This window comes from Rhipicephalus microplus, chromosome 1 (genome assembly GCF_043290135.1).
Source record: "Rhipicephalus microplus isolate Deutch F79 chromosome 1, USDA_Rmic, whole genome shotgun sequence".
NCBI lineage: Eukaryota > Metazoa > Arthropoda > Arachnida > Ixodida > Ixodidae > Rhipicephalus > Rhipicephalus microplus.
This window is the reverse complement of record NC_134700.1, coordinates 281,709,397-281,731,107: the sequence shown is the minus strand read 5'-3', so window position 1 is coordinate 281,731,107 and position 21,711 is coordinate 281,709,397. Positions and strand designations below refer to the sequence as shown.

Here is a 21,711-nt window from a genome sequence, read left to right as displayed (position 1 = left end):
CAACAACACTTCAATATTTTGTATGTGTGTCTTTATACTAGAGAAGACATACATAAGTAATTCCAAGAACCGTAGCGTTTATCACGCTGCGCTGACAGTGCAACGCGATGCTCAAAAAGGCAAGTGTTTCCAATGCTTTGCAAAGACGACACGGTGGTGACACCTGCCCGTCGCTTTGCGTTCTACACCTTATCGCCTCCAAGACGGGCGCGCACGTCTTCGTTCGTTTCCGAAGATAACTGCCAGATAGCACTCGTGTCTAACGTGCCCCGATGCGCTCGTTCGCCTTCGCTGCACGAATCGAGACTCTCTGAGGCAGCGCAGTGCTTCCAGAATACAATTCGCCAATTTTTCTCGCGCCGAACTTCAAGTAAACGCTTTGTTCACTCTCTCAACATGCAAGATTCGACGACATTTGCAGTGAAACATGGAGATACGGCGCCATTTTTTTTTGGCCACATGCTGCAATTTAGTCTGATTTTTGCCATCATACTTAATTTTCCACTATCCGCGGTTCAGACCATTGTAGATTTGGTAATACAGTTTCAAGTTAACGTGATTCGCGTAGTTGCGGAGAACTGTATAGTATTGTTCCAGACACCCAAGCGCCGCGGTAAGGCCTCAATTCTGCCGTGGTCTGGTACCACGGCAAAATCATAGTAGCTTTATTACCACGAACACGCAAGCGTGGACAGTTCCAGTCACATACGTAAATGTTGATGCATAAGCTGACGTATATACAGCGGCAATGAAGGGGTTGCATGATGCGTCGATTGCGCTCCTGGACTTTAGCAAGAGTTGTGCTACGTTGGTTCTTTGCCGCAACCATATGTTGATTTTTTTCAAAAAGTACTTTGACTTGAAGCGCATAGAGGACGTGTCCGCCTATAACACATAAAGCTAATTTTCACCATATATAATATACATTGAACGAATACATTGGAAGTGAGCTGAAAAAAAATCTTTTTACAATAACGTTTCAATAACGTTTCAATAACGTTTCGGAGCCCGCAGTTTCTGCTGGTATATTATTCCTCAGCGACGGTGTGTCACTCAGTGTGTCCAAAATTCATGATGTGTCAAAAGATTAACGTTCTGAAGCGACTCCTGACTGTCAGGGGCGATGTACTAGACGGGCTAGGTGTCTAATACAAGTATCACGAGTGCTTAACGTACACTGAATAATAATAATAATAATAATAATAATAATAATAATAATAATAATAATAATAATAATAATAATAATAATAATAATAATAATAATAATAATAATAATAATAATAATAATAATAATAATAATAATAATAATAATAATAATAATAATAGTAATAATAATAATAGTAATAATAGTAATAATAATAATAATAATAGTAATAATAGTAATAATAATAATAATAGTAATAATAATAATAATAGTAATAATAATAATAATAATAATAATAATAATAATAATAATAATAATAATAATAATAATAATAATAATAATAATAATAATAATAATAATAATAATAATAATAATAATAATGTTTTTCATTTCCACCAACACACTCTTGGTGGAGAGGGTGACAGTAAAAGTGACTGTCGTCTTGACTATGCACGTTTTCCCCCTCCTATAATACACTTGAGGCAAGAGAATGCAAGTTCTGGCGAAGATGCACAACATTACGGGAATTAGGAATTACACAAGCTTGAAACGCACTGCAGGCTGCAGTGTTGTTGAAAAATGAACACAATGTAATAAACATATCTACAATCATACGAGTACATCAAAAGTCTGAACACTTAACCTACGAATACACTAACCACAAAATTTCATGTTTTAAAACTTTTTTTTCGACCACAAAATTTCATCTTTCATCGTTTTCATATATATTTTTTTGATCTAGGAAGTTATTTTCTCGGATCATTATGTGCACTTGATACTGAGGTTGCTATGAGGGGCGACCGAACCATTGACACGGTATTCTAGCTGTAGAACGCTCGATCAGTTATTTTAAAGCGGCAGTTAGACTTACTCGAAGGCGAACGTGATGATAGGAGTTATGACGAAGGCACTGAGGTATATGGGGGAGAGGAGTGCATTACTGGGGTTTACGCCGGGTCCACAGTGTTCGGGACACCATACATGCAGTGCGCAGTCAATGAGCATGGCGTCTAGGCCGACCGTCATTACCGATGCCAACCGCTGCGCAGGCGTGAACCGCGAACCACACGAAAAATCCTGTATGCTCAGCGGCAAATGGAATTGTCGCCGAGTCCTGTTGGGTTAGAGGCACCATGCTCAATGGTCGCAGCGTGCTCAGCCATTGTATATCGACGGCATTGACAGATAACATAGCCTATGGCAGGTTTCTCAAATTCACTTTAAGTGAGCGGATCACAGTTGCGTGATGTATTCTACCGCAAGGGCATCAGTTAACAAGTGTGGAGGGGGGGGGGGGTTTACAATGTAACCTAGTGTTGAATTTTGAAAGAAGGCATTTCCAACACATAATGCACGAGTCATTTGTGGAAATGATTAGACGTCAGGTTTCGAGGAACGTATCGGTCTCTAGGATGGCTGATAATCTGGACTCCGACTCTGAAATATACAGCCTTTGTTGCGCAGTTATGTTTCATCATCATCATCATCATCATCATAATCATCATCATCATCATCATCATCATCATCATTTATTTTTCCCTTAAAGGCCCCTCTCGGGGTATTACATAAGGGGGGGGGGAGGTTACATAAAGAGTTACAAAACATATCGGATCACAATACTGAAACATAACACATAGAAATTCAGACTTATTTAAAAGCACAAAAAATGTTACAATTTGAATCAGGCATATAAAGGCGAAAAGAAAGAACAGTGTAAAAGAATTTTACAGCGTAAGATGATCAGTGAGCAACTGCTTAAACGCAATAGGGTTTCGCTCAACGACAACACAGTCTGGCAAAGTGTTCCATTCTGCAATGGCTGTTGGCAAAAAAGATTGATTAAAAGAAGACGTAAAACCGTGCAAACGCTGGACGCTGCACGAGTTAAAAAGGCGACGAGATGTACGGCTTGGCGGGATAAAGAGTTTACCGTGAAGATGTGGGAAGTTATAGTAAAGCCTATGGAACAAGCACAGCCTTGCAATCTTCCGACGGAACGACAATAACTCGAGTCCCAATGATGACTTCATGGCACTGATGCTTTCATCACGGCCGTACCTAGAAGAGATGAATCTGGCCGCACGGTGCTGTATAGATTGTAAAGTGTTAATGAGCTAGTCGTATTCGTTCAATACATGGTAATCGTATCGGGTGCCCAAGAAATAAAATCTCGAGGAAAGTCATGCCTGGGAAGCTTATGAACATTCGTATTAAGGCAGTTATAAAAATATAGGACAAAGACAGTCAGGTACTGGCTGGACCACTAAGGGCAGGTCTGGCCCCCTGTCTATGGTAAGCAGAGAGAGCACATATTAGTAGGCTGTGTGCGCGTCCACGATGCATAATTTCTTCGAGAGCAGTGTATTCAGAAATACCATAACGGCTGTACGCAGAAACGCCATTGTCTGAAGAGGTGTGTCTGGTCGGATTGAAAAAAAAGTGCGATGTCTGGAATACGTAGAGCCAGTGAGAAATACTGGCATTCAGGCAAACGCATCTGAAATGTCATCGCACTGAAAGAACAGACTTAAATAGACTGTGTATGGTCATCGGCAATAAAGCAGACTTCCATGTTGCAGAAATGAAGTAACCGATTACAATTGAGATCACTTTACTGAAAAATTAATTATTTACTGGGGTCAATTACAATATCAGTTTTGGAGCTGCAGTAATAATTAAAAAATGCAATCAATTAATTTTGACTTACTTTTTTTCAAAATTTTAATGCTTAACACGACACAATTTTACTAAACGAACAGCGAACTGTGGTGGTTTACATGGCAGAGAGAAAGTCCGAGGTTTGCGTGAAGGCCTGCCGGCTTGAATCCTGCAGGCCTTCACTGACTGTGGCTGTGGCTTCTGTGATAGCGTTACAGGCCTTCACTGACGTAACTGTGGCTTATGTGATAGCGTTACAGGATTGTTGACTTTCAACAGAAGTTGTTTTTACCTATGTTTGTTCGCGCCGTTCCTTGGTTGATATAAACTGTCAATCACCTTCAGTGCATTTCACTTAACGACAGTAGATCTTGACCTGACGTGACGGCTGTGTCGCATAGAGTACGTATGTAATGTTAAAAAAATTGGATAGCCACGACTGCATCCACAATAGACGCTTCACGAACACTGCCGTCTATTTGAAAAGCAGTTGTGAGACAGAAAAAAAAAAAACCTGGCGTGACTCTGTGGTAGAATACTTGGTTGCCACGCGGAATGCTGAGGTTCGATTCCTGCTGGGGCCCTGTCATTTTTTTTTTCATTCGTCGGCCAACACCGCAGGTGCCAGCTTTTTCCTAATGGAATGGAAAACATTATATTAGTCCGGCAGGACGCGCGTCTCCCACGTAGGGACCGACAGGGAGTACCTGGCGGCCGCTTCGTGGGCTTTCTCGATGGCCCATTGCTGGTCGGCGAGAAGCGAGCTCCTGAGGAACCCCTTGTTTGAAGTATACAGTCGGGAGGAGTGTTTCTACACTACCAAAGCATGTGTGCGAATGTCGCCGTGTGTCCACACGAGGGTCACGTGTCGCTGGGGTGTGCATCAGGATAATAAACGTGAAGCTTGGCAAGGTTTGGGAACGTGTTTGTCTGCAACAGGCGTAGGGTCGTAGGGTTGATACCAGTGGTATGTTAAGCTTCGGATGTGGGGTTGGAAAATGCGGCGTTCAAGGTAAAAGTGCTTTGTTATGTCATTGTACGTAATTGGTGCATCCCGAATGGTATCTAACCCAGCAAGATGAGGTTGCCCTGTGGCAGTGTGGTCGGTAAGTGCGCGCGCTGCATCATGGGCGATCTCGTTGAGGTTGGATAGGGCACCCGGCACCTGGCCGAGATGGGCGGGGAACCAGATGACAGTGTGGTTCTTCAGGGAACTCTGGTCGCACGCGTTAAAATGACCCATGTGTGTTCTCGCCGTTCTTGGTTAGATGCGGAAATGTCAATGACCTGTGGCACGTACCTGCATACCAGTGGCACAAACACGTTCCGACAGACAGTGGCACATGCCCGCTAGCGGGTACGTGCCGCTGTCTGGCGGGACGTGTTTGATGGGGTACTCGACAGGATTGTGGTATTTTTCACGTCATGACCAGCTAGTCGTATTCGTCAAACTATCTCACCCTCCAATACTAATTTTGGTTTACACCACGTTAAAGGGGTGATCATGAGAGCACCGAGATGAAAGCACATAGATAGATAGATAGATAGATATATAGATAGATTGAGAGACAGATAGATAGATGGATAGATAGATAGATAGATAGATAGAGATAGATAGATAGATAGATAGATAGATAGACTTAAAAGGAAACTTGGAGGATGCTTGAGCTTCACAATCAAGAGATGACGTAATCAGGCCCCGTTCACATTGCCTTCTCAGTCGCTAGCCAGCCTACTTAGGTTGCCGGTGGACGCCTCAACCCCGCCACAAGGAAACGAACGACTGTGCACGAAATATTGGCCATTTCAAACTGTCTTAGAATGCCTACTGCAAGTACAGTTGCACGGAGTCCACTGCCACAGTTCTTTTTGTGAATCAGCGATGGGCTCACTCACTCACTGTACGCGTCCGCAAAGCAGCACTCGAAGCTACGCAGCTGCCGCAATGACCACAAGCAGCACTGTCTTCTATGCCGATTCTATGCGATGAAACGATAGGACACGTTTTCTGTCACTGCCCTCGTTATAGCGTGCAAAGACCGCAGCTAGCTGCTGCGTTAGTTCGCCTTGACGAAAGACCTTTGTCAGAACAATCAGTGCTTGAAAAGCGACACGATCTGTCTTCGCACAGAAAATCAGTGAAGGCCTTATTGAACTTTTTGCGTGGTAGTGGCCTATTGTATGAGCTATAGCACCTCAGCTCATTTTTTTTTTCATTTTCACGTGTCCATTTCGTTCTTCGCTTTCTTTCCCATCTTTCTTCCCCATTCTCCCTTCCCTTAGTGTAGGACAGCAGAACGGATGCTCCAAATTCTGGTTAATTTCCCTGCATTTTTCTCATTTTATTTTCTCTCTCTCTTTCACTACACAGCTGCTCATTTTGTTGATGTTTTTGCCAACGATGGTAACTAAATATGTTTGAGTGCTTTGTAGTGCGTGAGCCTTTGAAATTTATTGTCGTTTGGAACGAAGATCGCGTGCTAAAAAAGGCTTGTAGTAGTACTGTACAACACCCTGTGTTTATGAGTGTTAGTTTCTTTTTTATGTAACAGTAAGCCTGCATCACTGTATACATTTTCTTTTTGAACCCAGGACTAGCCTTTGGCTGCAGGTCCAAGCAGTATGATGATCTTTTGTGTTGTATGATTCAATAAATAAATAAATAAATAAATAAATAAATAAATAAATAAATAAATAAATAAATAAATAAATAAATAAATAAATAAAACATCTTCTCGAATGCGCTCGTCTTGACACCTGACACGCTTCTGCGATTCGTGAATCAGTCATGCCGACACTAAATTTTCTGAGAAATGAGTGCTTTAACGCTATCGTGGTAACAAAAACAAGTAGCAACCATAGCCATGCCATGCATGGTTTAGCGAGGGGTGTGAAATAGAGAGGAATAGGGTAAAAGCCTAGCCGAGCCAAACCAAGCTAAGTGCCAACTAGCTCTGCTGTGAGTCAGCCTTGCTCATCTCGGGGCAATCTGCGCTACTTTTTTTCATCATTTCTCCATCTTACTGCCCTAATTTTACTGCGCATGAGCATTGGTAACGCCAGGTTCAACAAATGTATGGATGAATAAACTTCGTTTCGGACCTTAGGAACAGCTCAGTCACCTCAATTTTTTGTTTCAATATCACGCTATGATCACGAGGTTTGCCGTAGTGGTGGACTTCGGATTAACTTTGATCATATCAGATTCTCTAACCTTCACGGATACGTTAGGTACTGGCGCACTTTTGCACTTCACTTCCCATGAAATGCGTCAGCGGTGACCGGGAATCAAACTCTTCGATCTTAGCAGCGCGAGACTTTAGTTGCGAGGCCGTCGTGAACACATTATTTGGGAACGCAGAAATGTGGTCAAAGGAAATAAAATAATACAATTTCGTGCACAAACGGGATGTCAGGGCCGCAACGTATTGATGGGTATTTGTTTACCGCGAGAGTAATTTCTCAAACGTTCTACCATTTTTAAGAACGCGCGAGGCGCTGTTGTTCAAGTCTTTTATAAATTTTGCCTTTGCACATATGTGCAAGAGAAAAAAAAGAAAGTACGACTCGTTGCACACAGAGGTGAGCTAGAGTTTCGTTCGCAGCATTCAAATGTTTTCTTTTTAGCGTTTTCTCATTTGTTCACTCCTTTACCGATTTACAGAAAAGCAACGTTAACACTGTAAAAAAAAAGAGAATTTCGCAATGTCGTTCACAAAGCGTCACTGGCTAAACCTGCGGACCGGTCTGACTGACGCCTGCCACCAGCGTCTGGATTCAATGTTAATGCATTGTGCGCTTTTGGTTCGGTTTGCGTATGTGCTAGATGTACGTTGGGGACAAGTTCGCATAGACAAGTGCGAGTTAGACATTTTTTTATTATTTTTTGCTTTTGACAGACAGTCAAAACACCAGTACAAGTTACACAAAGGGAAATTTAATTCCTTGAGCTGCATTGCGGGGACAAAATTGTAGATCGAGCACTGTTTTCATTGGATTCGCTTTACTCTTGTATATTGTTTGTCCATGTATTACGTTCTCTCGTTTAGTACGGCAATACGTTCCCACACCAAGTTTTTGCCGTTGGTGCAGTAAGAACATCGGTTAGTGTGTGAATGAGCTTCTGTACATACGGGCGACGATGACTACGTGTTTTTCTGCCGAACGCTGCTTATTTCGTTTGGTGTTTTCTTGTGAATTTACGCATTATACGAGGATCATCGCTCTCATGCGGGCAGCGATGGATACAGACCCCACAGTACGTCATCCGGACTTGGCGTCACCTTCGACGTCAACCTCAAGGAAGCGCAACAGCCGGGAGGACGACAGCACCAGTGACAGCACTGGACTGTACACGGCGAGTAGTGAAGACAGCGACGAAGATCTCATCCCTGCAGTGAAGCGTAAAGCTACAAGGAGAATGGTCGGCGCGTCTTCGCCACCTTAGCGTCTCTACCGTGAAGGGTCCGTGCAGTTCTGAACGCCACACCATACTTTTAGGGGCGAAGCTTCTCATAGCGGCACCCGTTCGTCCCTCGTAGCCGTTGTAGTGTGTGAGCACCCGTTCATCCCTCGTAGCTACATGTTGTAGTGTGTAACAAGTATAACATTTTCACCTCCAAGGTGGTGCCGGCGGGAGATTTCTTCTTTGCGTTGTTGAACTAGAAAAGATAGTGCTCGATGCACATGCCAATGGCTGCTAAGGGGGAATGAGAGACAGGAAAAGTCAGCTTTTAGTTAACGCGCACGCTGCAATCCCCATTAGCAGCCAATGGCATGTACATTGAGCACTATCTGACAAGAAAGGGTTCCTACGTTATACTCGCTGGGTGTAACGTCCTTAGTTTTAGAAAGGTTTAGCGAGAGTTGAGCCGCAGTGCCATGAATACAATGAACTAGTATATACAATGAACTCGAGGTGGTTAAAGGTGGGAAGCAGATACGAAGCGCAAGCCGTAAGAAAGTAAAAGCCGAATTCTCCTGTCTCTCTATTCCCATTAGAAGCCATTGGCATTTACATTGAGCACTATCTGACAGAAAAGGGTTGCTTCGTTATACTCGCTGGGCGTAACCTCCTTGGTTTTAGAAAGGTTTAGCGAGCGTTGGGCCGCAGTGCCATGTATACAGTGAACTAGTATATACCATGAACTCGAGGTGGTTAAAGGTGGGAAGTAGACCCGAAGCGCAAGCCGTAAGAAAGTGTGCGTGTGCCACCTCTCGTTTAGTCCTTGGAATGTCCGCTGGATGGCGGCGCTTCCATTTGGGGAATATATGATGAAAAGATGCGAGATGGCGGTACTTGGAGTGTTGAATAGATGGACGAACGGACACACAGACAGATGCGTGGATGGACGCATGAACGGACGCAGGGGTGGATGCATGGACGAACGCAGGGGCGGACGCACGAACAGACGCACGCACGGCCGGGCGGATGGATGCATGGACGGTCACACAGACGGATGCATGGACGGACGGAAGCAAGAACGAATGGACGGACGAATGCTTCGCCTCACTCTCCATCATTCAATCCGTGGATATGATGCCATTTTTTTTGTTCCTGTCGACCCTTCGATCAACTTGAAGAACATGAACAGGCAAGTGATATCAGCGCGTCTCAAAGCTATCGTGCCTAATGAGATAAAGGATATTAGACTCAACCCACGGAAGGATATCTTGGCCACAGACGTTAAGCACCCGGCTGCGCTACTACCTTGCGAACTGTCACGGAGCTTGGAGGCATCAATCTCGGTGCTTACATTCCGCAGGATAGTGACACGACGACGGGCGTCATTTATGACGTTGATGTTTCCATACCGAACGCAGACCTTCCTGTTCTGATAAAGCCAGCTGCCGAGGCAACGGACATATTGCAAGTATGCCGACTTGGAAAATCCCATTGCATCAAGGTGACCTTCAGAGGTGATTGCATCCCATCACATGTAAAGGTTGGTCACTTTCGTCACGCTGTCCGACCATACATCCCAAGGCCACTACAGTGCCACAACTGTCTAAAACTGGGTCATGTCAGGGCTGTGTGTAACAACAAGCAAGCATGCCCACGTTGCGCCGGACCCCACAAAGCAGAGGCTTGCCAAGCAACTCTCCTAAAATGCAGCAACTGCAACGGGAACCATGACACCTCATCCAAAGACTGCCCAGTACTCAAGAAGGAGAGGAGCATTCTGAGACATATGGTGAAAGACGGATGCTCACGAAAGGAAGCGGTAACGTTTGTTCAACGATGGCGTTGCTGTCGACGGCGGTGCTCGAAGAAAAAAAAGCAGTCCTGTGCCGAATGTGCCTCTCTTTTGTCGCCGCCACCACCACCACCACCGCCACGACCACAGGGACCTCCCTCGCCCCCACCACCAGGTGGGGCACATCCAGAGGTGTCGGAAGACACTGTGTCGCAACAAAGAGCATCTGGCTCTGACGGGCCCGCTTTTCTGCGGGTACGCGTGTCTACAGAACCACAATATCGACAGTCAACAACGGATATGCCCCCAGAAGGCAGTCTATCCACCCAAGAGGTACAAGTTTTTTCTGTATTGAGGTCCTTCATGAGTGTTATTCTCACTCACTTGGTTGTCTACAGATCTCTGTCGCTAAATGCGCGCTGCAAGTGTTGAACACATTAGAACCAATTCTTGCCCGACTTCAGTAACAAGATGGCGCAGCATAGACCAGATCAGCCTTTCCGAGAAAAAGCCAAGCGTGCTTCCATAATTCAGTGGAACGCCAGAGGTCTACAGTCAAGAATGCCTGAGTTTAGACAGTTCATTTTAGAGAATAAGTTTCCAATCATCATCATTTGTGAACCGCATTTTTCAAAATACCTCGACTGTCGGGCTATGAATCATTCGTTTCTTCATCGTGCATTGAGCGAAGTCAAGTAAAGAATACGTGAGTTCTTTACTTGAGAAATACGTGAGAAATACGTGAGAAATACGTGAGTTCTTTACATCCGTAAAGAACTCACGTATTTTCGCCAAAGAATAGAGTCTCACAATGGAAATCACTACGTGTGTCTATATGTTAAAAAGAATTTGTCGTTTACGCTGATAGGCGCATATATACCGCCGTCACGTAGACTGGATCAACAGATATGAAATGATATATTTGCACCGACTCCAGCACCTTGGATATTGATGGGTGACTTCAACGCCCATCATCCACTGTTGGGACGCATCAGGACAAATCGAAAAGGCACGAACCTAATTGATCTCGCATCAGAGCACGGGCTTCAGGTGCTGAACGACGGCAGCCCTACTTATCTCCGAGGAGTAACTTATAGCAGTTGCCTGGACTTGACATTAGTGCCGCATAGCATTGTCCCGAAAGTCCAATGGTTCACATATATTGAAACCCACGGCAGCGACCATATCCACACGTACGGGACAGTCATAGGTCTGGATGATTCACCTTCCCATGGACACTCAAGACTTATTGACTTGAAGAGTATCAGATATCAGTGGAGAGCAAGTGTGTGCACGAACCGCCGGAATCCATTCAAGAAGTGATTTGTTGCGCAATGGAGACTTCCACGAAAATATGTTCGAAAGAATCGAGACGCACCGCACTTGACTAAGAGTTGGAACAACTTTGAGTGGGCCACCGACGTGCCGAAAGACGATACAGTCGCACGAAATCTATCTATAACTTCAGAGAGTCCAGACGCATTCAGAAGAAAATCTAGCGTCAAATGCACGAACTCCAGGAACAACGACGGAAGAGTTTTTGTGACTCGCCAGACCCTCCAAAGCCTTTGCCTCCTGTATGGAGGACTCTTCGAGGTATTCACTCGCATCCGCAACAGCGTCATCCCTTCGCTGCTCTGGTGCTACATCAACGTCGCTCACAGCTTGATGTTTCTGGTGAATTTTGTGCGAAGATCGCCGGCGACATCTCTACATCGATCGATATATTGTCATAGGACGTTCCAGTCGCACGAGACCAGCAAATAGAGGTTGCATTCACTATGAAAGAACTTCATGCGGCATTGAACACATGCAGACGCTCATCGTCCCCAGGTCCGGATGAAGTGACCTATACTGCCCTACGTCACCTAGGCTCGAAGGCACAGCACTGTCCCTGGACATTTTCAATAAGTATTGGCACGATGAAATGGTGCCTGATGAGTGGAAGTGCAGTCGCCTGGTGCCTTTGTTGAAGCCCGGAAAGTCTCCATTGGATTTGGCATCATACCGGCCTATAGCACTAGCAAGCTGCGTCGGCAAGGTCATGGAAAGGATGCTGCTTACACGCATGAAATGGTACCGTGAACATTATAACATCTATCCTGATGCTATGGCTTGCTTTCGACAAGGTCGGGCCTCAATTGATAGCGTCATTGACTTAGTGACCTCTGTTCAGCAACAGAAAGCTAAGAAGTGTCTGTGAGTAGCTCTGTTCTTAGACGTGAAAGGTGCCTATGACAATGTGACCCATGAGGCTGTTTTCAATGCTCTTGAAGCAGCTGAACTTGGAGGTCGTGTCTTTCGATGGGTAAGAAGCTACCTCACAAAGAGATCCATGTTCATTTGAGCTGAAGATGGGCCTACAAATAAGCATTTCACAAGTCATGGGGTGCCACAAGGCGGTGTTTTGAGTCTGACTCTTTTCAACCTGGTTTTGGTGGGGCTCACCGAAATGCTGCCACAGACAGCTTATATATCTCTCTACGCTGATGATATCTGCACTTGAGTGTCCGGCGGGACACGGCCTCAAGTGCGCGCAAGGATACAGAAAGTGGCAACAATGACATCGGCATACCTTCGCCAGCAAGGTTTGACTAACGCCACAGAAAAATGTGCAGCGGTGGCGTTTACACGCAAACCGATGTCTTTCTACCCATTGCGCAACGATGGCAGATCAAGCGCATATAAAAGCAGTCATAGATTCTTAGGTGTCATTATAGATCGTGACCTAACCTGGAGCCGCATGTCACATACCTGAAGAAAAAGCTCATTGGCATTGAAAATGTATTCAAGTTCGTCGCCGGAAAATCATGGGGCCCATCCGTGCACTCCATGTTGCAGCTTTATACAGCCCTCTTTCTCGGAATTCTCCGGTACAGCCTTCCTGTCCTGTTCAACACGTGCAAGACTAACATCAGTGCACTGCAGAGCGTACAAGCCCGAACACTTCGGACATGTCTTGGTCTTCCAAGATGCTCATCGACAGTGGCAACTATTGTTATCGCACAAGAACAGCCGGTCACAACGCATATCATTGTCGAAACGCTGAGAGCGCACATTCGGCATTTATCACGGCTACCGTCACATCATTTAGCGTGTTTGACAGCGCGAAAGTTTCATTTGTCGTTCTGCGGTATTGTGACAAAACATCAGGACATATTATATTACCGCCTGGCTTCAAACTTGCGATGCATCCAGCAGCGGCGTTATTGAGTATCCGTCAACCTGACGTGCGCTTATCAGTTCCTGGAATTGTTAAGAAGGCACGAATGTCACCGCTAGCCCTGAAGCAATTGACTTTGCATGTGTTGGACGAAAGGTACTTTGACCGCATACATGTTTACACCGATGGCTCCATTCCAACAGCTCTACAGGAGCAGTGGTTGTTCCATCTGATAATGTGTTGCTTCAATAGAAATTTTCTCACACCACGACGTCGACAGCAGCGGAGCTAGTAGCGCTTCAAGGTGCAGTAAGGTACATTCTTCGGCAGCAACCTAATCGATGGGCCATCTTTTGCGACTCGAGGTCAGCCTTACAGACACTACAGTTTGTTATGCAGCACGGGTTACACGGACAATCAGTATATCAGATAAGGCACGACTACCACGAAGCGCTCAAGGAATGTCACGATATTGTATTTCAGTGGTTGCCGAGTCATTGCGGAATTGTCGGCAATGATCGCGCGGATGAAGCTGCTCGATCGGTTCATGACCAAGACCTGCGTACGCCAATACCACTCTTGAGAACAGACGCTGCAAAGCAACTACAATCCCTTGCTCGCCGTATAACTCTCCTACAATGGAATTCATTGGATTTCTCCAACACGCACCTGTATTCGATCGACGCAAACTTACAACTTCGTTTGCCATACGGGCTCCCACGATGCGCTGAAACTTTACTGTGTCGCATGAGGTTGCGCGTGGCGTTTACGAATACATACTCTCGTCTCCTTGTAATGGCGAGCACTTCGGCATGCAACATCTGCGCCTGCGAGGAAACGCTTGAGCACATTCTATGTCATTGCCCAGCATACCAGTCTGAACGACGTATTATGGAAGCCAAGCTCTGTCAGCTGGATTCACGGCCGCTTACAGAAGAGAAGATCCTGGGACCCTGGCCGACAGCTTCCCATGCACGCAAAGCCACGAAAGCCCTCTTGTACTTCTTGAGGACCACCAGACTTCACGACCGCTTGTGAAATAACAGTGTGAGACCGTGCTGTGTAGTCTCGAGCTGACTATTCATGCTTTTCTTTCTTACCCTTCTTCTTTTCTATCTCTTTCCTTTCTATTATTATCCCTTTCCCCCACCTCAAGTGTAAGGTAGCCAACCGAGCCAAGCTTCGTTAACCTCCCTGCATTTCCTCTCTATTTATATATATCTCTCTCTTCTGTTATAAACTGTGTGTTTCAGTAAAGGTTTGTGCCCGACGGAAAGGCAGCGGGTACTATCCCCGGCGCAATTCGATGGAGGCGGAATTCTAGAGGACCATGCAGTGTGCGATTATAGAGCACCTGATAAGTCGACGTTTCGGGAGTCCTCCACCAGCAGGCGCCTCTTCATGATATCGTATTTTGGCGCTTAGAATACCAGATTTTGAAACTTTGAACCCAATACTAATTCTAGGTAGCGCGTACGAGTAAATGCTTGGACCTATGATAAACAACAAAACGTCTCAATCAATCAATCAATCAATCAATCAATCAATCAATCAATCAATCAATCAATCAATCAATCAATCAATCAATCAATCAATCAATCAATCAACATTCTAATATTCTCTTCAGTTTACTCCTAGTGAGCGAGTAGAGAAACATGTTTGGCTTTGTAGTGCGAATATGTTCGGACTACCATCACTGTTGCACGCACGCAGTCATTCTGAAAGGACAGACGATAGCCAAAATGGTTTCTGAAACGTTTTATTTGCAAGATAAACCGACGCGTACAAATCGTCTGCAATGGGGTGCTCTCCCAGGCTGCTCATTCGTCCTAAAAGAGCAAGAAGATGAAGAAGGAGGAAAGGGGTAACACAAAGCAGAAGATTCGAGAGGATAACTGGACTACAAAGAAAAACAAAACAAAACAAATGGAGACTAGAGTGAATTGTGCTCTAAACATGGATGGTGAAGCTATATAAGGAGATCTTTAATACTGTATAAACGACGAGGGAATACGGATGGTTATGTACAGAGGATGAAAAGTTCGTGATAAAACGGCATTGAAAACGAATTTTCAGAGGAACAAATGACCTACATTTTGTGACATCATCATTCAAAGAAATAGAGCAAATGGCATGAGTATAAGCGTAAATATAAAGACGTCTTGTTATGACGATTACGTACTTGCAGCATTCCAAGACTTTTTCAACTTGTAGGCACGCCGGTCTCCTACTCTTGCCACTTGTGTCAGATGTTTAACGTGTACGTGTGTCGGTATGCACTTGCTCCGTCGCATCGCGTTAAGTTATATATGTTTTGTTATACATCTCTTTGCGTCACGGCGCAGAACCGCTTAACGACATCTCGCAAGATCTCTACAAACACGCTTGCAGCTGAGCTTGAGGATCAAGCAACGCTTTATTGCGGGTATCACTGGACCATGTGTACCGTAGTTTGAGACACGCTGCGCACCCCGTGCACACAATGCATTCCACAAAGCGGCCCCACGCATTCACACACATTGTTAGAGATCATATTCACGGGGGTGGTAGTAAGCTGAACCGAAATGAAAGGCCGTAACTCAGACTTCACGTTGAAAGGCGGTGTCCTTGTCGTTCGATTCATCGAAACTCACACGAGTAAGACCCGAAAATTGCAGATATTAAGAATAATATCCTACACAAATTAGTTGACGTCGCAGCAGCCATTTTGCCTAACCTTTTTTTTTTGCACACTGTCGCAAGCACGTGACTTTACACGTGTTGCGTCTTCGTTATAGAAAAAAAAAACGCAGACTAATCTAAAATGAAACGACCATGATGTAAAGTGATAAGAACAGCCGTTATCAAAATAGGCTGCGTAATCATTCTTTGCTGCCAAAGCATTAGGAGGACGTGTGAAAGCAACAGTGGAAAGGGATGACTGGAAGATTAATGATTGAGTGCCTTTACTCCATACCCACATGGAATTACTCGCTTCCGCATCGTCATGGATGTTGTGATGATTGTAGCGACCACGAAACAACGTGAAAAATACATAATTAGAAAAATAAATAAATAAAAAGACACTCGCACATACGTCTTTGCAACTATACGCCGGCGTTTTTAAAACGCATGGCTGTTTAGGCGTTAGAGTTTGTCGTTATAAATTTTTAATATGCTACTGTGTGCGACCAGTTTGCCGACCACGACAGTCTAGTTAAAAAGCCACGTGTAAGGTGAGCTGAATTTGTGATGTCAAAAGCCCTATTGGGAAGGAAGAAAGGGACAGAATTCGAGTTTTTACCTCGCACAGTATTTGACAGGTGTTTTACAGCCACTGAGTACAAAATCTGAGATGTCCAAACATAGAGACAAACTTAGGGAATAGTAAATTGAAAGAAGCGTTACTTTCCTTGAAAAAATACCTTTAGTTCGCTTTTAAGCACTTGGCACTTATAAGCGCCTCATTTCATTTAATAATTAAAAGAACTGTGCTGTGGACATTTCAAGGGCAATGTAACTTTCGTTTGAATCACTTTAGTATTGTTAGTGAGGGCAAGGCAGTGCAGCAGTCGGAGGTAGAATTGCATTTAATTTAGTTGATATCTCTACGAACGGGTTGCTCCATTGATCGCTTTGACATGTCAGACCACGCAGGTAAAAAATTAAAAAAAGAGCGGAATCGAGAAGAGGTGTTGATTTGATGGCGGGAGAACAGAAGCAGGCTAAGCAAGCAATGTTTTCCCGCTTGCTGCATTGACATCACTGTATTGGCATCAATGTGTTCTACGTGATCACAAACTGAGTGTGATCACGTAGAACAACTTATGTGAATGAACGATCATTCTTTGCGTTGTAAGAAACGAATCAATGATGTTTTGTTTTGTAATTTGTATACAAATATTACTGTACAAGCTAGTCAGTGTTGTAAGATACACCATCGCGTACGCCTGTGCTCAGAGCACACACACAAAAAAATCATTCTGTGTTAGAACCGTCAGATGTTGCGCTATCATCAAGAAAAAAAAATGCTACGTCCTATCAGCATGCCCGCCAAGATGTTTTGTATTTGCGAGTGTATGGAAGTCACGTCGTTTAAACATACACGCTGACCTCTAGTGAATTGTGCCTGTTGTGCGGAGCGACAGAGAAGAGGTGGAGAGTCGAAACAAAGATGATGACGCATGCTCGAAGAATTAACGCTTTGGGAAGACATGGTAACAACTATGAGATGTTAGACGACTGCTGGTTTCTGATGCTCATTCTGACACGTTCATTTATGCGTCGCGTGTTTGTCTGTCGTGCGTTTTAAACATAAACATATGTGTATGAAGGTTCAGTGGCAGGAGCAGTAAGAGGTAAGTTTTTTATTGCTCGATCATCCTCCTATTCTTCGGTAGTACAACGTAATTCCTTTTCTGATGAACCGCGTGCTGAAAGCTTAAGAAACGAAGGCCCCACGTCCAATCACACATGCCACTGAGACAAGCCATAAGAGCTTAGAAATTTATCGTTTACAGTCATATTTACCGATTTTGAGCCATCATTTCTTCCTCAATTACTTCTTTTCAAGTGTAGGGATAATGCTAAGTTTCGGTAAACATGCTTTCTTCAGCTGTTCTCATCACAGTCGATCATCGCAATTACGTCTGGAGAGAGATCTTATGTCCATTAATACCACGCTGTTTTTACACTTGATCGCCTACCGAGCTCAAGGTAAGACGAGTATGGTAGGTCAAAGGTTCTTCGCTGAGTGCAGAATAAATGTATATCTAAAGTTTTTCTTATTATAATCAGCGGCTCTGGCCGTACTAGAAAGAAATTATGAGTCTAAACAAAGCGTGAACCTACTGCTAGATCAAGCAGAACTCTTTTTCAGACATCACTAGGTTAAATTCAGTTCTGACAAGTTTAGGGAAGTTGATGACCACTTAGATGTCTGATTCGCTTGTACCAAAACTACTTCTCAATTCGGTAACGAAGGAGAAAGAAAGATGCCAAGTGCGACTCTGCACTCTATTTACTATATTCTATGATGGTTGCTCTTTCGTTTTGTTTTGCCGCATTGTCCGACTCTACCTAATAACAGGCAGCTAACAGTTCTGTAATGTCGTATAAGCTTCGTTTTACGGGACTGGTTCTCTGAAAAATAAGTCAAGCCAAATGAGCCAAAATAGCGACGTCAAAGGTCGTGATCATAACAGCAGGCATTCGCAGCGGCATACAGACCAAGCAATAAAGGAGACAAATAAAAAAAATCAATCGAACATATCATCGATTTGGATATTACAAACAAAACGACACTTCTGTGACCGACCCAGTATATTGCTGACCGCCAGTGTCCCGTGCCGGCTTACCGGACAACTTAACTCTTCAGCACACGCGAAATAAAACCTGCCGGTACGGGCAGACACAGGGTGAATAGAACGAAGCAGGTAAGTCCGATGGAAGTCTTTTCCTGTCCAACGTCTCCTTCGCTCTGCAAACACTATCGCGTGTATGTACAGCAGGGTAATGCATGGAGCGGGGAGTTCACAGCAGGCTACTCATGTAGCGTAGGCGCAGGTGGGCAAGGACCTAGCCCGTGCCATACGCAGCGTCGGTGCGATGCTCTATGCGGGATGGTCAGCTGCGGAGGCAAGCTTGAAGCGAAACAAGCGTTCGAGGAGTTCTATGCGGATGTATCGGCCGCGCTTGAGACACACAGAGCAGGCGCGCACACTGAAGTCACCGCTGAACTTGAGAAGCCCAGCGCTCCGGTCTTGCCATCGCGATCGTGACGCAGTTGTTTGCCGTGTGACGAAGTGAGCAAGTGCGCCGTTAATACTGGAGCAAGAGTGGAACACTCGCACTAGCTGCAATGCAAAACAAAGAAGCGTCCTGCTTAGACCTGCGTGAGCTGTTAGCTGTAATGTTCCAATGATACAAAAAAAGCAAGAAATGTCCGTGAAAGCTGCTTCAGGTGGGGCCGAGCAACTAAAGGCGAATGCGCCGTGGTGTCGCCTTGATCTCTTGCGGGAAGCAGATGTGATGCTCTCGGAGATGAGCTGTTGTCTTGGTGCTAGTTAGTGCGGCAAAGCTGAACGTCGCGAAAACTCCGCGATGCCACAAAACTCGTGCGATGTCGCACTTTTCATTCTCTTGCTCAAACTAGAACGAAGAGGGAGACCTGCAGGCGTGTTCTGTATCTAAGATTAAAGCATCTCCGTTCAATGAAAATATGTACGGTAGCTCAGGTGGAGGCTGCGGATGCTGCGCTATGCACAGAGCTGAGATCTTCTTCGAGTGTGGTCCGGTTGATTGTTTCGTCGAGAGAATCTCTCGAGAAACGATACAAGCCAGTCAGACTCGCATGACGGGGCCCACAGGAGCGGCCAGAGCAGCCGCGTAAGCACGCTCCTCACTGACTAGAACTGGACGGGTGGTGAAGGACAGCCATACGTTCGGATAACACTGGCTACAGTTCAGTTGAGAGCCTCCGGCGCAGCGATTCTTCCACATCAATGACGTGGTCGGGTCTCCCGGGCGAAGCCGGCACTTCCGAGAACTCGGTCGACACTTGCCACGACCGCGAAGACAGTGTGGTCGATGGCACGAGATGGTCCCTGGACACACTGAGCAGAGCACTGTCCTCTGACGACGAAGCGATGCAGCGGCGCGGTGACGGATGACCAATGATGAACTTGACCCTCTCCTCGTTGGACGAGCCCGAGGAGTAGCCCGAGTTCGGGGGCGGCGAGCCCGAGTCGGCCATCTTGATGAGCATCTCTTCCAATAAGCTGCAGTCCGTCTGAGAGCCCTGGTGCGACACGCGCAGCTGAGACTGCATCGTCGTCACGCTGAAAGGCGGCGGGCTCTGGAGCAGGCCATTGGGCGACCCCAGCGGCGTCTGATGCTGCTGATCTTGCTGCGTTGGCGGCAGCTTGATGCCTCCGGGTGGTGTGCCGGGCGACCGCGTCGCTAGCTGTACGCACCCGCTGCACAGCTGCTGAAGGAGCCGGGCGCTGGCGCGCAGCTCCTGCGTCAGGCCGCCCACGTCTTGGGAGACACTCTTGAGCTGTGCGTCCAGCCGTTCCACGCTGCCCCGGAGCTGCTCCATCTCGTCGCGAAGCTCGAATAGCTCCACGGAGCGGCCTGTGAGACGAGCACACATATACGTCACTCGGCTGAACGCGACATGCATGATAACTGAAATCAATCAATCAATCAATCAATCAATCAATCAATCAATCAATCAATCAATCAATCAATCAATAAATAAAACACGCACCTAGATGCGGCAATGTGGCGACGGGTCTCAGCTTTTCCATGGCTATGGACGTGGGTGTGCGAAAAGGCGAGCTTAGGGCCGACGTGCGCCTTGCAAAGGGCGCCGCTTCTGTGCGACCAGCCGCGGGCACCGGAGGCACCTGCGGCGCAGGCGTGCGGCTGGGCACCGTGGTCGCGGACGGCTCCCACGAGTCCTCCTTGAGCTTGGCGCCGGTCTCCTGGCCGTTGGACACGGGAGAGCCCGGCGCCGTCTCTTCACTGCCCGTCTCCTCATCGTCCTCCGATATCGACGGCAGGGTTAGCGAACACACGCCGTTTGCTTCTTCCGCCTGTACAGAGAGAACAAAAGAAGGCGGAGGGATCGACAGTCTTGTTAGACACTACCGTATGAAGATAGCATATAGGGAAGTCACAACTGGGTTTACTGTATATGCTCCCTACGAGGTAGCGTATACAGTCATAGTGACGCCACCTTCGTTCTCTTAAAAGAGTGAATGCAATACTCTGCACATTTTTATCAACCATTTTTGTGCTACACTGAAGATCAGTAATTGAAATAAGATTGATTCTTCGAAGGACATGCCCTCAAGTCTTTCCGATCAATTGCAGTGACTCGCTAAGAATTAAGGGTATCATTGCGGATTTAATAAGTGGATTATCAATACAATCGAATCGAAAGGAAACGAAGATAGCTTCCACCTTCAAGTGATATTAGACGAATGCATAGGGGAACGCTTGAGTATGTTATATCTTTACATTACAGTTCCAGGAAATCCGCGGAACCTAATGCTCAAAGACAGAGAACATTGTGTATGACAATCCATGTGAGAGCTCTATGAAAGAAAAAAGAAACTTCATAAAATTCTAATTGAAAAGAAAAATGAATGCAATCGGGGTGGTACTTCAAAACTTTTGGGAACAGCACGGCAACTTACCTCATTCTCGTAACCTTCCCTCAGGTTGTACGTGAGGTCGTGCACGATGTCGTGGCAGAAGCTTTCCGCGAACTCCGGGTATAGCTTGAGCACTTCGACCAGGCCCGGGATGAAAAGGCACTTGAGATCGCAGTAGGTCAGGGCCTTGACGTCGCTGCTTGACTTCATGACGGTTTCCGTTCCGGCCGTCAATGAAATGTCGCTGCCCACAAGGTCCCCCTTGCCTGCGTGACATGCGCGTGCACTTTTATGTCAAAACGACAGCACACGCTTCATGCTCGCGAGTGTCAGTAAAACTCGGTTTATTAGTCCGTTTGCGTTCAGTATACGATCGCCTTTTAGAAGTATAGGTGTGTTGGATAACAC

At 45.7% G+C, this 21,711-nt stretch overlaps 1 protein-coding gene across 2 annotated transcripts in view; it reads right to left on the bottom strand.

Annotated features, from left to right (window-relative positions):
• Positions 1-14,905: 14,905 nt before the first annotated feature.
• Positions 14,906-21,711, bottom strand: part of LOC119188272 (Eag-like K[+] channel) — a 336,652-nt gene continuing 329,846 nt past the window's right edge. For both annotated transcript variants that reach the window (XM_075896039.1, XM_075896044.1), the window contains 3 exons: positions 21,346-21,569; positions 20,412-20,739; positions 14,906-20,275 (listed from right to left, as the gene is read on the bottom strand). In XM_075896039.1, coding sequence (XP_075752154.1) covers positions 19,599-20,275; positions 20,412-20,739; positions 21,346-21,569 — 1,229 coding nt within the window. In that variant the 3' untranslated portion in view covers positions 14,906-19,598. The remainder of the gene's footprint in view (positions 20,276-20,411; positions 20,740-21,345; positions 21,570-21,711) is intronic.